The sequence below is a fragment of the Gossypium raimondii genome, chromosome 11 (genome assembly GCF_025698545.1).
Source record: "Gossypium raimondii isolate GPD5lz chromosome 11, ASM2569854v1, whole genome shotgun sequence".
NCBI classification, from domain to species: Eukaryota; Viridiplantae; Streptophyta; class Magnoliopsida; order Malvales; family Malvaceae; genus Gossypium; species Gossypium raimondii.
In genome coordinates this window covers 9503774-9520849 of record NC_068575.1, presented here as the reverse complement: position 1 = coordinate 9520849, position 17076 = coordinate 9503774, and the positions used below count along the sequence as shown (strand labels likewise).

Here is a 17076-nt window from a genome sequence, read left to right as displayed (position 1 = left end):
TCTCTTCTTCTGAACTTCTTCAATTTTGCTTGCTACAACTTATGCAACAAGAGAATGAAATTTGGGTCATTTATAACCTAAGGGATAGTGGGATGCTCATTTCTGTATAATTCCTCAGATAGTGGGGGTTGAAATTTGTAGGGGAAAAATGCTCTAAGAAGGATGCACTATCACCAGCATTATTGAAAAGGTCGTCCAATTGGGAGCTTTGTTAGTACTTTTGCTGACAGTGCATCCTGTTTGGAGCGGTTTTCAACCCCAACTATCAGATTTCTTGGGAATCTTGAGATATTTTTTTAGAATCATCAGTACAAAACAAGTGTCTAGCTGGAAGCTTTTTCTGTACTATTACTGCCTGCGCATCCTACTTAGAGCGTTTTTTCGAAAATAAAATAAAATAAAATCCACCTCGTCAAAATAATTTTTTCAGAACACATCATGTCAAATTTATTTTTTCTAGAACAATACTTAGCAATTAAAAAAATAAACTTTAAAACCCTAAAATCCTAAACCTTAAACCCTAATTTAATTTTTCTTAAACCCTAATCAAACCCAAAACTCAAAACCCAAAACCCAAAACCTAAGCCCTAATTTGCAAATAACCCACGGGAGACTACACGGCCCAAAGTGCGTTCCTGTCAGCGGTTTTTACTAAAGCGTGTCCACGTCAGCGCGCTTTTACCTGACACAAGAAAAATACAATTTCTATTCACTTTCCCTTTGACTGCCATGTATGAATTAGTGTAGTTTACTTCCCTCCTTGAAATATAGCAATAACCAGTAGCAGATTTAGTGAAAAAAGTGAACATCAAAAAGCTAAAATGATGGCCACTTTAAGCCTACTTTCTAAATCATACTACATAGTTTTTGTTCTAAGTCTCAGCTTCATTGGTTCCTTTCCATGCCTTGATGATCAACGAGATGCTTTACTGGAATTCAAGGATTTACTATTTGGAGAGTTGATGACAGACAACTCTCATCAACTCAACAGACATGTTTCTTGGTGGCTTAAAGACATGGAATTCCAATTCAGAATGTTGTCAGTGGGCTCTGGTGGAATGTAATTCACAACAAGTGACTGGTCTGAATCTTTTCAGTGTTTTTCCTACACTAGGAAAGACTTCAATTGTTTTGGCTCCTATTTTCAGGATAAAGACCTTGATGTCACTTGACATCCTACAATTCCATACAAGATGAAATTTTAGGGATTGGATTGAGAAACTTGAGCGAGCTGGTGTATCTGGACATGGGAGGAAATAGCTTCAATGGTTTAATTCCTTTGGAGTTGTTTCATTTGGCTAACCTGGAATTCATTGATCTAAGTGATAATATGATTGAAGGGGTGTTACCTAATGATGTTGTTGGTCTTAAAAGCTTGAAACAATTGAGCTTGGATGCCAACTTCATTCATGGACAGCTTTCTGAAGAGATTGGAAATCTCATTGAACTAAAGCAGTTTACAGTTCCTGGTAATCAAATTTCTGGCAGGATTCCATTGTCAATATTGCAACTAAGAAAGCTTGAAGTTCTAAACTTGCAGAACAACTCATTTTCCTTAGAGATTCCAGCTGATATTGGGAGCCTGACGAATCTAACAACTTTAGACTTGAGCAAGAACCGGTTGAGTGGCGAAGTCCCATCATCGATAAGGAATATGCTGTCTGGTGAGTTCCCAACATAGTTATTTGATCTCAATGAGATGAAGAAGTTGCACCTTGGAGGAAACAAACTAGCATGGAACAATAATCTGGCTATCGAACCAAAATGTAAGTTATCTTCTTTATCATTGAGATCATGCAGTGTTAAGGGGCAAATTCCTAGCTGGATCTCTAATCAAACTGATCTTATTTACTTGGATTTGAGTGAGAATGATCTTGAAGGAGACTTTCCACAGCGGTTAGCTGAAAGAAATCTTGGAACTATTATTCTATCAAATAACAAACTCACAGGTTCTTTGCCATCTCAGTTGTTTCAATCTCGAAATCTATCGGTCCTTGCATTGTCAAGGAACAACTTTTCTGGGGAATTGCCAGAAATCAATACTGCTTCAATTATGGTCCACTGCCAAAATCTATCTCCAATACCCACAGGTTGTTGCTACTGGACTTGTCAAAGAACAGCTTCTCTGGCAATGAATTTCCAGCATTTGGACCAAATAGCTTAATTGCTTTTGTTGATGTTTCTTCCAACACTTTCTCCGGTAAAGTTCCTTCGAATTTCAGACTCTTTACGGTGATGCTTTCGTTAAGTCAAAACTGCTTTTACGGTCCATTGCCTAAAAATTTCAGCAATTTGATTATGCTTGAGCACCTTGATCTTCATGGCAACAATATCAGTGGTGAATTTCCAGCTTTTTTCTCTCAAATGTCCTCTTTTCAAGTTCTTAATAATCTTAGGAACAATTCCATTAAAGGATCAATCTCCAATGATCTGTCAAGTCTTAGCAGTCTCAGAATCCTAGACCTCTCCAACAACTACCTCAAGGGTGAAATCCCTCAAAGCTTGGGAAACCTTACAGGGGTGATTGAAACACCTGATGCCCCATTAACACTTTCTGAAATTTTCAAATTTCCAGTTGAAATCCATGATTTGATAGTAAATTGTAAGAAAGCAAAGCAGGGCCTTTCGATCCGAAATCGGGATATCTATACATTTCTGGACTTGTCAAAGAACAGGTTATCAGGAGAAATTCCATATTCATTGGGTGGTCTCAAAAGCTTGAAGCTACTTAACCTTTCATTCAAAGAACTTTCAGGCAAAATCCCAATCAGTTTTGGTGATCTAGAGAGTGTCGAGACCTTGGATTTGTCACACAATACCCTTGATGGTGAAATACCAGTGACATTTTCCAAGCTCCTGGAACTAAATTATTTAGACTTGAGCAACAACAAGCTTGGTGGTAAGATTCCTGGAGGACATCAAATGGATACCCTGGTTGATCCAAAAATGTATGCCAATAACAGTGGACTATGTGGGGTGCAAATTGAGGTTCCTTGTGAAAAAGATTTGGTGCCACCGGGGCCACCATTGAGGAAGAAACAGGAACCAATGTATTCATGGATAGCAACAGGAGTTGGGTACCCTGTTGGGTTCTTGTCTTCTACTGCAGTGATGTATGTTTTAGGTTATTTCAACACTGCACCGGCGTATCACCGTCGTAGTTCCCTGAGATGATTGACCCAAAGATACACTAGAAATACTAATTAATCTTAGACAAAAGTTATGAGCTAAGAAGCACAGACACAAACACGGACGCGGGCACGGACACGGACACACAATATAAGTATAATGTGATACAAAGATGATTATACTGTGATTTTTTAAAAATAGGACAAGGATATGACAACAAAAAAATATTTTTAATATATATGTTATGTTAAAATATTTAATGTAAATGAAAATATTGATATAAGTTCGTTGAAAGTAGTAAAATATTTTTTAAAATGTGAAAAATGGAAACATCAAAGATAATAAAGCAAGTACAAAGCTTGAATGCTTTTCAAACAAATTAAATTTTTGTTCGAAACGGATTAAGAATTCCATTCAAAGAATTAAAAATAAAAAAGATACTGTTATTTTTTCACAGCCACCAAGTCTTGGGCCCCACAACCCATTTAACCAACACTAAAGTCAAAAGACAAATAAAAACAAAATAAAGACCATAAATAAAAATGGCGAAAATAGTAAATCAACACTCATAGCAACAAAGTAAATAGAAGGACACACCAAAAAACCTAGCAACATCTCCTCTTCTTTACATTATTTTCTTCTCGCCACTTTTGAAAGCCAAAATTTCAACCGCTGCTCGTCAGTCACTGATGCGGTCGTTGAAAGCACTAAAAATATCCTATCCCTAATAAATAATGAAAAAGAATAGTAAAAGGGAAGTAAGGTCAAATCCTCAGGGACTGGATTTGCACAATATCTTGTTTCGTGAAATCCCAAGAAGAATCTTAACCAAGAAAACCTGTATTCATGGAAAAAAAATAAGAAAATAACAAAATTAAAAGTTTGGATCTGGAAACGAAAAATAAAATAAAAATAGAATTAAGAATATTGAATCGAAAATTCGAGAAATTAAAAATAGAGTTGAGAGAAAGGAAATTCTTATGGGAGGTTCCAACCTCTAGTTGTCTCATTCCGCCTTGGGTTCAATCATCGGCTTTAGATGATGATTCCCAAACCGAATAAGCCAGTTATAGTGGAAGAGGACGCCTACGACCACTAGCTCCAATGATTTAGACTTACGATTTAGTGGAACCTGACTCTAGCCAACAATCGCTTCTGTCGGATCGTCTTATGCTAGATCAATGCTTCTCAATGGCGAATCCTGCGCCATTTTGTCTCTTGGGCTCGCCAACCTCTGACGCAGTAAGCTAACGAACCGACTGTGCAACCTTCCCAAAACATACAAAGCAACCGCCTTTGCATACGTTGAAAAACTTACTTCTTAAGGGACATAGACAGAAACGTCAGCCCTGCAGTGCGGAGAAATGATAAATACTTGGCGAGGAGGCTAAGTACGGACTCTAAGCCTCAAGAACCCTTTTTGGGGAATATCAACAACCTTCGGCTAGATACGTTTAGTGGCTCATGGTTGTGGTGAAAAAGAAAATAAATAAAATAAAAATAGAGATTTTATTGAAAGGAAATATGAGAAGAACAAAAGCCTAGATTTTTGGGGAGAGAGTGTTTACAAAAAAAGATGGATCTCTTTTGAGTCACTTCACCCCCTATTTATAGTGTTAGGGGAGATAGTCTAATCCTACTTAAACTCCTAAAAGATAAATACATTTAATTGAAGATAAATAAAGATAAATAAAATAAAATTCTAAAATTAAATAATCCTTAATAATTATCTTAATATTAATTATCCTAATATAATTAAAATAGAGTCTGATAGAATAAAATCTATTCTTTTTGCATTTCAACCATTGTGTCCTCCATGCTTGCACTTTTGGCACCAACTTTTCCTTGTGTTGCATATTGGCTCATTTAATCTCTAAATTCACGCTTTTGGCCCTTAATTTTGCTTTTGCCTCAAATTTAGTCCTTATGAGATAAAAGATCATAAATAGCTCAAATTAGCAGGATCATACTCAGAATAAGTACATAATTAATACATAAAAATACGTTATTCTAGAGTGTTATCAGTCACCATTTACTTTTCCTACGTTTGTCACGTGTTCGTTTTTAGACACCCGTGTTGTGACGGTGCCGAGACCGTGTTCGATTTCTTATTTTCTTTTAATTTATTCCGACGTGTCTCGTATATATTTGGGTGTGTTTGACGAGTGTCCATATCGAACACACATATGACAGCAATACGAGGAGAGATGAATCGTGTCCGTTCTTCCTAGGTTATGAGTTATATCATTAATCTTTTATTTTTCAAGAAAGCTTGGAAGGTAAGTAAAATACTTTTAATGTATATATATATTAGGTATAATAACTTATTCGCCCTCCAATTTTATAAAAAAGTTTTTATTTATTTTTTGCGTCTTTTTAGCCTTTAAATTAGTATTGTTTGTCAAATCATCCAAAATGAATAAAAATTAACATTTGTTAACTTTCTTGATGTGACATACACGTGGATTGTCACATCAAGAATTAATTAATTTTTAAAATATTAAAAATAAAAATATTTTAAAAATTAAAAAGTTAATTTAAAAAAGTTAATTAATTATTAACGTGGTTTCTAATTTTCTATTTTTAAAATATTGCAGTTTGGCGAATTAAAGGTAAAATTATTGATGCATATTTGTACATATTTAAACTCATTTTACATGGTCGAAAAATCGTGATTTTTTATTTAAATTAAATTTATAGTTTTATGTACATTGAATGGTAGTTGATCTTAGACTTACGACTAAACAAATAAATTTTATAAACATTAAAATATAATTCTTTTGGATTTGTGACATGTTGTGGCTAAAAATATTTAAAATAAATAAATATGATTTTCTCATTAGAAGCAAACCTTTCAAGAGGTTTATGATAAAGAAATCTAAAACAAAACATCATTTGTGTAAGAAGAAGAATGTCAGACAAAGAATTAAAATGATTTTATTGATTAAATAAAATAAATGAATCCAAGCTTTAAATTTTGTATTTATTTTATTTTGTTGAAATAAGATCAATAATACCCAATTTTTCTCTTCTTTTTTCCTTTTATCATGTAATTAAATTATCAAGGTAAAAAAAAGATAATATTTACTTTCAAATTTAATTTTTTTAGAGAAAGGGTAGAATGTAAAGCAAGATGTTAGGGTTATTAAGATTAATGAATTAGTGTATTTTCTTGATTTAAGTTAGATCTCGAACTTAGCAATTGTTTACATATTAAGTTTTGAACTATGTAACTATTCCCACATCAGATTTGAACATTTTTGTTATTCAAGTTAAGGTTTAAACTTGACAATTATTCTCACATTAAGGTTTAAACTTGACAATTATTCCCACAAACAATTGTCAAGTTTAAGGCTTAACTTAAATAAAAAAATTAAGTCCTAATATAGAAACTATAGTGCAACTTAAAAAAAAGCCAAAATATAATTTAACCCTAAGAGAAATGTTAAGCTAATTATTTTTCATTTCAATCCACCAAGCCAAACACAAAGTAATGGTGCAGTTGATTGATAAAAGAGGTCAACTAGATTTCACCGACACCAATTAATTATTTAAGAAAAAAATTATTTTACTTCTTCTCCTCTTTATTACATCATTCGTAATCCCTATCAATTAAAATAAACATAACACATGTATAATTGGTAAAGAAAGATCATAGATAATATAGAAAAGAACCATGCCTTTATTTTTAATTAGTAGAAATCATTTTTAATTGGATACGAGGCTGGCAGGGTCTCGCCTCCCCTTAAAATATAAATTTTGTCAATATAAAAAAAATTAAATTAATAAAAGTAAAATTGTAATTTATCCCCTAAAAATAGTAAAATTTAATTTAATCTTTTAAAATTATAAAGATAACAATTTAATTTCAGCCCTAAAACTTTTTCTCCTCCATATGAATACCCATATGCTTTGATTTATATAATTTACCAATTTTGGAGTAATAACAAATGGTAATATTACCAATGCCCTCTTCTGCTATCCCATTAGGAAGCCATAAGGATACAACTTATGAAAAATTAGATACAAACTTCAATTGTAACTCAGTTCTATTCTTCAGAGATATATTTATTTCATAATTTTTGTTTATCGAAGATGCAATATATGGATTTTGTTGCTATCAATTATGAATATGATTCAGCCATAAACCTTATCAAAATCATACTAAGTAATGAAACATCTTTTGGGGGACAAAACTGCTGGTCATAAAGCAGCAAACGAAAATGGTAAAACTAATTTTGTTGCTCCTCATGAATGAGGGTTTACAGCAATACTGTGGACAAAAATCAGGGGCTTCATGGTAGCTTCCCTCTTTATTCAACCCAGCATATAGCATCTTATGCTTCCCAACCTCGCATAACAGTCGCTCGCGCAACACGGTTAACCCCGAGAGTGAAGGCTCCCATACGGAGGTCGCAGTTGTGCACCTGGCACATTTTTTTAACATCTTTGAATGCTTTGGTCATGTATGTCTTTAGCTCATTGTTCACCTTTTCCTCATCCCACAAGAAGCCTTGAATGTTCTGCAACAAAAAGTAATGACCTTAGACTATTTATGTGCATCTTGTGTGAAGAATGGTAATGGAAATGAGGATTGGCCTGTAACATAGGCACACGAGGTTCGAATACGGTACCTGCACCCACTCGAAGTAACTAACCGTCACTCCACCGGAGTTGGCGTATATGTCGGGAAGGATAATGACCCCTTTCTTCGACAAGATCTGTAGGTAAAGAAGATAATGAAATGAAACTGTTTGCACATTTTTATAGTTGATTGTAGTTCAGAACTTGATAAACAAGCACTAACCTCGTCAGCCTCGGGATCGGTTGGATGATTAGCAGCTTCAATGATGAACTTAGCTTTAATCTCATTTGCATTTTCCCTTCATTAAGATCAAAGGGCAACATTTAGTTTCAAATATCAAAAGAAACAAATCATTTTCTTGATTGCAGAAAAAAGAAACCTGTTGATGATGCCACCAAGTGCTGCTGGTATGAGTATGTCACAGTCTTCGACCAGAATTGACTCCGGATCTAACGAATCCGCGCCCTCAAATCCTTTGACACCCTTGTTTTCTTTGACATGGTTGAGTAGCCTGGGAATATCAATCCCTTTGCTGTTCTTTATGGCTCCTGTGATATCACTTACAGCAACAATCTTCCCACCCTTTTCATGGATGAGTCTAGCAGCCCAGGAACCGACATTTCCAAAACCCTGAAACCGAATTTACATTCATCAGTTTAACAACTTATACTTTGAAGTGTATCTCAGTATTTAAGTTTGTGCGGCATAAAAGGTGCACCTGTATTACAATTTTTTTCCCAGAGATGGCCTTTCCATGCTCATTAAGAAGGGCTTCTGTGGCAAAGAGCACTCCTCTTCCTGTAGCTGCATCTCTGCCGAGTGATCCTCCAAGATCCTAATGGAAAAAATTAATAATACAATGTGGAGTTTTGTAGTCTATTTACTCTATGCTTAAAATTTTCATATATACAATGTGAAGTTGAATGCTCTCTCTCTTTTTCCAGATATACTTACAATCGGTTTTCCAGTCACTACAGCAGGTGAATAACCATGGAATTTGGAGTATTCATCTAGCATCCATGCCATTGTCTGTTTAACCAAACAGAAAATGTCATCATTGATTAACAATGAGATACTTGAAGCATATATAAATTGTACCTGTGGACCTGTACCCATATCAGGTGCTGGAACATCAGCGTGGATACCAATCAGGTCATGTATCTTCTGGGTGAAAACTCGAGTAAGCCGTTCTAACTCAGATATGCTTAAGTCTCTTGGATCACATCCTATCCCACCTTTAGCACCACCATATGGGATATTAGCAACTGCAGTCTTCCATGTCATTAGTTGTGCTAAAGCATTCACTTCATCATGTTCAACCTGTACATATCATTCAAAGGATTATCAGAATGACATGTTTCCAAAAGATTTCAAGTAGAATAATGTAGATTACCTCAGGGTGATATCTTATTCCTCCTTTCATGGGACCTCTTGCATTGTCATGTTGAACCCTGAACCCAACAAAAGACGCCAAGGTGCCGTCGTCTTTCGGTATGGTGCATTCAACCTGCAAAATATGTAAAAAAAAAAATAGTGTTTCTGCAGATTAGAATAGAGTAATGGAGAAAAAAAAGGGAGAAATTTAACCACCTTGATTTCCCTGAAAGGGATGAGCAAACTTTTTTCAAGCTTAGAGTCCAAACCAAGAAGCCTGGCTGCTAGCTTAAAGTTTCTGTTGGTTGCTACTAATGCATTCATTGTTGTTCTTTAGGATATAACACTTTCTGAAGAGAAACAAAATGGATTCAGAATTCAAAAGATGAAGAAGATAACACAGGCACTCCAAAGCTGTTACAAAAGAACATAAGAGACGTTACCTTTGTAATTGTGAATTACTGAGTATTTTCAGATTGGCATCAACATTTGTTTAAATAAGGTATTTTAAAGTAATTAATGGTGTGGGATTGTGGAGTACTGGTAGAGCTGGAGATCTTATCTTTAAATGAGCATTGATTCGTAGCCCAATCATGAGGCAAAAATTGTAGGAAAGATAAAGGTTAAGAATCAAATAAGGTAAGTTTTCCTCAGAGTTTGATTTGAGTTATTTATTAATTTGGTAATACAGGTCATATTGAGGCTGGCGATTAGTTAATTTCTTACCAGGCAGGGCGTAATAGGGAGGTTGGTAGGAGCTTGCCTAAAATGAAAAAAAAATTATTTGTTTTTTTTTAGAATTTTTATAATTTTAAATTAATAAATATAAAATTATACTTTGATCTTTATTTAAAATAACAAAATTTGATTCAATTCTTTAAACATTATAAAGATATAAGTTATTAAAATGCTGAAATTATATGCATTTCCTGAAGGCAGCATTAAGGTTTTTAAGCTGATCGAATACACCATTAGTTTTTGTTCAACTAGTTCAACCGATTGGTCTAGTTTTAATTAAATAAATTGTTAAAAATTTATAAAAAATAAAAAGAAAAGACAAAATCGGTTCAACTAATTTCAGCATTTTGTTCAAAACTAACCCTAGATCGATATGCTATCCGATTTCTAATCTAATCAATTGCCCTGGTTGGATTCTAAAGGTAACATCAAAAACTAAAATATTTATATTTAAGATAAAATATATCATATATCTTATCCGAGTTTTTTATTTTCTTAATGTATTTTTATTTGACAATTGTTTTCACAAATATTTAGACATGACAAGAAAGTATAATGTCCAAAAATATATGAATTTGACAGTAAAGACAATATGTAAAAACAATAGATTTCACGGGATTGGTGGTGTATGCATTGAATCGATCCATTATTGACGATTCGAAATTCGGTTGTTTAATTTTGGACTATTTAAAGCTGAATACTTTGTTTCAGCACTGATTCTTGAATTAGGTACGTCGGTTGACCAATAAAGTAACTCATTCACTTTCTCGAATTCACTTTCTCGAATAGCCTTATTACATGTCACTCATATTGGATGCTCTACTTTATTGTCTTCGTTTTTAAGAGCATGTTTGGTTGGGGGAATAGAAGGGGAATAGAAATGCATTCCCCCTATTCCCTGGGCCCACCACCAAACAGACGTTTAGTTGGGTGTAATCCTATTACACCCCTATTCCCTTCCGTGTCTATTACTGATATTGGCTGTAATAGCCATTCAGAGTTTGAAGCGGGGAATAGAGATTCCCCATCAATTCCCAATTTTATTTTCTTTTTTCTGCCCTCATCCTCTCCCGACGTTTCCCAATTTTTTCCCTTCCAGATTTCTACTTCTTCTTCTGGTACGGTACGCTTCTTTTCTTCTCACATTTATTTTCTTTTCTCCATTTTCTTTTCTCTAGATTTCTGCTTCTTCTTCCAAATTTTTTTCCCTGTTTTTCTTTTCTTTTCTGTAAAATCGATTTTGATTTTGTTTTGCTTTTGGTTTTGCTTGTGCTCAAATCTGGAATATTTCTTTTCTGTAATATTTTCATCGCTTTATAGCTTTGTTAATGTACTACATTTCATACTTTTTTTAGAACAAAAGTTCTTTTTTTTGTTGTGTTCTTGAACAGTCCTTCAGAAAGCTAGTTCAGATCGAGCACGCCTTGACAAAGAGAGGATCAGTCAAACATCTCTTGGAATCAAAGGTTTCTTTGTTTTCTTTTTAAAAAGGGTTTTGGGATTTTAGAAGTAGTAAAAAGTTGTTGATGGTTTTGATTTTTATGCTAATAAATGGTTTTAAATTACAATTGCTAATGGGGTAGTAATTGCTTGAGAAGAAATTGCCTTCAATCTTGGTTGATGAAACCTCTGTGAGTATATTATTTAGTACCATACATTCACACTTTCTATCTGCATTTGAATTTCTAGATTTTCCCATGTTACATCGACCTCGGTGTTAATATGACCTTGGGTATTGGGTTTACCAAAAATTAGGGAATGGTTGAATGCACTCACTTCCTAGCGATAGAAACATGCAATGCTTGTACTTGCTTAATTACATTTAGTTTTTGTTTTGAGAAAATATGTGAGGCTCTATGTTATCATGTAAAAGATAACTAATAATTGATGATGCTTTAGTTTTCTTTTCCTGGTAGAATTAGTTAGTTCTTTTGAAGCAATTCAACTTTATAATGTATGAAGATTAAAAGCCTAGGGTATTCAATTTCTAGTTCCATGCTGATGATTTTTTTGTTAATTACCACAAAATGTGGACATTTGATGTCTGATTTCAGGTTTAGAAAATACAGTGTCTGACCCCAAATATTGGAGTTGTTTACAGGTTTCTTTTCATTCTGCAATTATCTGGAAAGCTCGGTTATTTTGTTCTTTTATTTGGAGATATATTGGATCTGATTAACATGCATATTGCATTAAACTGCTTGAAAATCAAATCTGCAATTATCTCTATGTTTCGCCAATGTCTTGAGCAAGTACCAGTTCATGTGCATCTATGACATTGTTGACTTACCAAACAGGGAGTTCAAAAGGAGCACCCTAAGTTACTAACTTCACGTTTCATAAGTTGGACTATCGTAGAATACTCATTTTCTAAATATCGACTATCCAGTACATGACCATTTTTTGTTTCATGGAATTTATTCCTTTTTTAAAAAGCTTTCCTTCCTTTTCTTTTTGTTCTATGCCTTGATTGATATATGAAGAATTCATTTACTCATATCCTATTTGTCGAGAATTTTTATTTATGATCTTCTTTGTCTTGTTATGGTTTTTTGTAAGGAAGTTCTGTAAGTTGTTAACCATGTAATATAGTTTTTTTTAGGGTTTATTATTTTGTGCCACGTATTGCTATATCCAACAAAAGAAAGGAGACTGTGCTTTTGATTTTGAAAGACGGTTAGGCATGTAGAAAGGTGAAATGCGTTTCTTTCAAAATACGTAGGTTTGATTACTAGGCTACTAAGTAAGTAGCTCATCACCATTTCTATGTTTTAATACAGTTCTTTGCTGCTAATATAACTTCTATATTTCTTGATATATAGATTCACATAAATCTTCATATTGTTCTGCAGTGGTATGGGCCCTGATTTTTGAGTTTTGGTTCGTAAAAGTAGAAAGCAAAAGTAATAAAGATCATAGATTGTATAAGGTATTGATGGCTCTTAATGACGCTTAGTTTACTTAATTTCTAACCTATGTGCATCTGGGAAAAAATTATGTCAGATCAAATCGTGGTATTGTAGCTTTGGTATGTTCTATTGATCAAAGTTAATATTTTGGCCTTAATATTTTTGCATTATGTCGGAGCTGAAAGTGGAATATGAGAAGGGAACTTTAGAGAAAAATGGCAATGTTGTAGATCACTATTTTTTCACATGCCTTATGATCCATGGCCTTGCTGCTATGTTTTGAGTCCGTTTGAATTGGACCAAAAAAGTGGAAATGCTAAATTGTGCAATCCTCTTGCTTTGATGGTAAGTTTGATGTATCTTTCTTTTTCTTTGTAGTGGTGTAAGGCCTTTTGGTGTATCTCTACTAGTTGCTGGATATGATGACAATGGTCCACAATTGTATCAGGTATTTCTCATAGATAATAGTTGATTATATTTCTCATAGACCAAAATTAATGGTCTTCTTAACTGCTCCATTTTTGGGCATTATTTTTGTATCTCTTTTATATTATCAGGTTTTTGGATTTTTCTAAGCTCGGGTATATGTGCACAAGTCATAGAATTTTAAAAGTTTTCCCTTGGATCACGTTTAGGACGTGAAAGCAGTTGGATTAACACAGGGTGATGCGACTATGGAATCTTCCCTAGTTTCTCAAACAACAGATCTGAGGCCTACTTTTTCAGATAATGTACCTAATCTAGGTAATGGTGGAAATGTTCCGACAATGAATGTGAATAATAAACTGCCCACATTATAGATTTGTAACATTCTATACCCGACTCGATTGTCGAATTCGAGTTACGGGATATCATACTTGTTGTCGGAACAATTATGATCAATTTCAATTCAATTTAACAATTAGTATATATTATAAAGTTCAAAATATCATTTTGTCATGTTATACAATCGTATACGAGACTTGTACAAGTTTACGAAAGCTCAATAGATAATTTAAGATTGAATAAGGATCAAATTGTAAAAATTTTAAAATATCGAGTTGATGACATGATTTTGGGGGTTCTAAGTCGAGATGTAACTGATTAACTTGTCCTCATTATGACATTGAGAGCTTGACATCACGATGCTTGTGCAAAGAATAAACAAACCGCACGCTAAGTGAAAAAGCTCAGTGGTACTTTCAAGGCTCAAATCATATAAATTAAAACATTAACATAATAAGCATATAAGAGATGCATAATTCAATTTTAACCAATTCAAACAATGTATTCATGATTCATATGCTAATTTCATTCACTATCTCATTTAGCAATTCAATAAAAACATGACATGACAAATTTTCTACCATTAAGGATGTATGTGATACCATTTGATTATACCAATATCACATTTCTTTATCGAATCTACTGATTCGCTAAGTTTCCATATCGACCCTCCAAGATTTTATAAACCTATTCGCTTGGTCTTTTACATGCTACTGATAATCACATATCTCATATATGCATTAGTAGTACTATTTCATATTATCAAATCAATTCAAATATCATTTAATCGATTCAAATTTTATTAATTTAAATTATATTTTATAGTATTATATATTATGATTTTAGTAAATTTATATAAGAATATTTAATATTAAGAATTTTATTAAATTATATATTTTTATTAAATTATATTTAAAAATAATTAATTTAAATTATATTTTATAGTATTATATATTATGATTTTAGTAAATTCTAAGAATATTTAATATTAAGAATCTTATTAAATTATATATTTTGCTAAATTATATTTTTAATAATAATTATTTTAAATTATATTTTATAGTATTATATATTATGATTTTAGTAAATTCATTTAAGAATATTTAATATTAAGAATTTTATTAAATTATATATTTTTACTAAATTATATTTTAATAATAATTAATTTAAATTATATTTTATAGTATTATATATTATGATTTTAGTAAATTCATTTAAGAATATTTAATATTAAGAATTTTATTAAATTATATATTTTTATTAAATTATATTTAATAATAATTATTTTAAATTATATTTTATAGTATTATATATTATGATTTTAGTAAATTCATTTAAGAATATTTAATATTAAGAATTTTATTAAATTATATATTTTTACTAAATTATATTTTAATAATAATTAATTTAAATTATATTTTATAGTATTATATATTATGATTTTAGTAAATTCATTTAAGAATATTTAATATTAAGAATTTTATTAAATTATATATTTTATTAAATTATATTTAATAATAATTATTTTAAATTATATTTTATAGTATTATATATTATGATTTTAGTAAATTCATTTAAGAATATTTAATATTAAGAATTTTGTTAAATTATATATTTTACTAAATTATATTTTTAATAATAATTATTTTAAATTTTATTTTATAGTATTATATATTATGATTTTGGTAAATTCATTTAAGAATATTTAATATTAAGAATTTTAGTAAATTATATATTTTTATTAAATTATATTTAATAATAATTATTTTAAATTATATTTTATAGTATTATATATTATGATTTTAGTAAATTCATTTAAGAATATTTTAATATTAAGAATTTTATTAAATTATATATTTTATTAAATTATATTTAATAACAATTATTTTAAATTATATTTTATAGTATTATATATTATGATTTTATTAAATTCATATAACAATATTTAATATTAAGAATTTTATTAAATTATATATTTTATTAAATTATATTTAATAATAATTATGTTAAAATATGATTAAATTATTTATTATTTATATTAATAAGCTTATTAAAATTTAATAACAATAACAATAATCATCCACCTAAAAAAAATCTGCTAAGGGTATTCTAGTCATTTTAATTTTTTTCCTTATGCTATTATACCTCTATTTTATTCAACCAAACACAAGAATACCATTACGCCTCTATTCCATTCCATTCAACCAAACAAAAGAATTACCTATTACGCCTCTATTCCATTACGCATCTATTCCATAACGCCTCTATTCCAATACAGCAAACCAAACGTGCTGTAAATGTTTTAAATGATAATAAGTTCCTGTTTCATCGAATGGAAATACTAGATAATAGAATATGGGTGTATGGAATGAATTTGCTGGCTCCGGTCATAGTATTGTTTCTCGTTAATTGTTGATTTCTATCGTTAAATTTTTTTTTTTTATTTCTATCGTTAATCAGAAAAAATAGCATACAAATGAAGTTGATTAGCGTAATGCACATTTAAGATTATTATTTTATAGAATTTTGAAAATAAACATTTAACATTATTATTTTTATTGCATTAACATTCAAAAGAGAAGAATAAACTACGTCATAAATCATTAATTATTGCTATTTTTTTGTCACTCAACTATTAATTCTTTTAATTTGGTTACTCAATTATTGTTTTTTTGGTCACCTAATTATCATTTTTTAATTTGATCATTCAACTAATTCCATGAGCTGCCGTTGATGTGACAGTAAAAAGTTTGATTTAATAACAAATTTATCGATTATTTTATTAAAAAAGGCATATTTCCTACTTTATTAACAGAAATGAGACACTTTAAACTTTATTTACTGGAATGAGCCAAAAAATTAAAAACGCGTTCACGTAGGCGTATTTTAAGGGGAAATTTCAAAAAAGCGCGTCTCTAGAGGAGCGCTTTTGCCATGTCAGCATCAAACGCGCTAGCATGGATGCGCTTTGTTGACATGGCAAAAGTGATCCCTCAAGGACAGTCTTTAACTCGTGTTTTTGGCCCCAATGGTCACCCCAACGGTCATTTAAAAATTTGACCATTAGGGGGCGAATGGTTATGAAAAAAATATATAAACCCCACCTATTTTTTTCACACAATTTTCTTTAATTTCATCTAAATTTATTTTTAATTTCTCAAAAAAGCTCTCAAATTTCTCTCTAAATTTCTCAAAGCTCTCTTTAAATCACAATTTCCTTTAAATTTTTTTCTAAATCAGTATTATTTTTTTTATAATTTCTAAAATATTTGATCATATTAGCAATGGTTGGGGAATTAATTCGTCTCGATCATAAACATATCTCCGTCGAGCAAATGAAAATGGTAATGGTTAATTTCAATTTTTGAATATTATTTAATATTTTTTTCATTTATGTAATTTTAATTAATATTTATTTTATAATTTTTTTATAACAACTGATAGATTGAATGTTACAATGTTATATTCGTAATATGTCTGGTCCTCCATCACCGTTGATAGAAAATTACTTAAGGGAAGCGGGTTTTTGGGATGTGGCCAATATAGGCCGGGGATGCAAGTTGAACCCGAAACTCA

General features: G+C 31.2%; 2 protein-coding genes across 2 annotated transcripts; one reads left to right on the top strand and one right to left on the bottom strand.

Annotated features, from left to right (window-relative positions):
- Positions 1 to 1699: 1699 nt before the first annotated feature.
- LOC105804768 (receptor-like protein 46) lies at positions 1700 to 3174 on the top strand. The gene is made up of 2 exons (XM_052623568.1): positions 1700 to 1896; positions 1950 to 3174. Exons 1-2 carry the CDS (start codon positions 1700 to 1702, stop codon positions 3172 to 3174), a joined length of 1422 nt encoding a protein of 473 aa, XP_052479528.1.
- Positions 3175 to 7196: 4022 nt separating this feature from the next.
- On the bottom strand, positions 7197 to 9643 carry LOC105804769 (glutamate dehydrogenase 1). The gene is made up of 10 exons (XM_012637521.2): positions 9532 to 9643; positions 9305 to 9438; positions 9108 to 9221; positions 8813 to 9034; positions 8669 to 8743; positions 8433 to 8549; positions 8094 to 8344; positions 7937 to 8012; positions 7764 to 7850; positions 7197 to 7652 (listed from the first exon to the last, which is right to left on the bottom strand). The coding sequence occupies exons 2-10, from the start codon at positions 9410 to 9412 to the stop codon at positions 7467 to 7469; spliced, it is 1236 nt and encodes a 411-aa protein (XP_012492975.1). The 5' UTR covers positions 9413 to 9438; positions 9532 to 9643; the 3' UTR covers positions 7197 to 7466.
- Between the last annotated feature and the right edge of the window lie 7433 nt (positions 9644 to 17076).

Coding starts and splice junctions, on each gene's coding strand:
- LOC105804768 (XM_052623568.1), top strand. CDS start 1,700: ATGAAGAAGTTGCACCTTGGAGGAAACAAACTAGCATGGAACAATAAT. Junction 1,897..1,949: donor GAAGGAGACTTTCCACAGCG/GTTAGCTGAAAG, acceptor ACAAACTCACAG/GTTCTTTGCCATCTCAGTTG.
- LOC105804769 (XM_012637521.2), bottom strand. CDS start 9,412: ATGAATGCATTAGTAGCAACCAACAGAAACTTTAAGCTAGCAGCCAGG. Junction 8,345..8,432: donor GGAAAAAAATTGTAATACAG/GTGCACCTTTTA, acceptor ATTCGGTTTCAG/GGTTTTGGAAATGTCGGTTC. Junction 8,013..8,093: donor CTTGGTGGCATCATCAACAG/GTTTCTTTTTTC, acceptor ATCTTAATGAAG/GGAAAATGCAAATGAGATTA.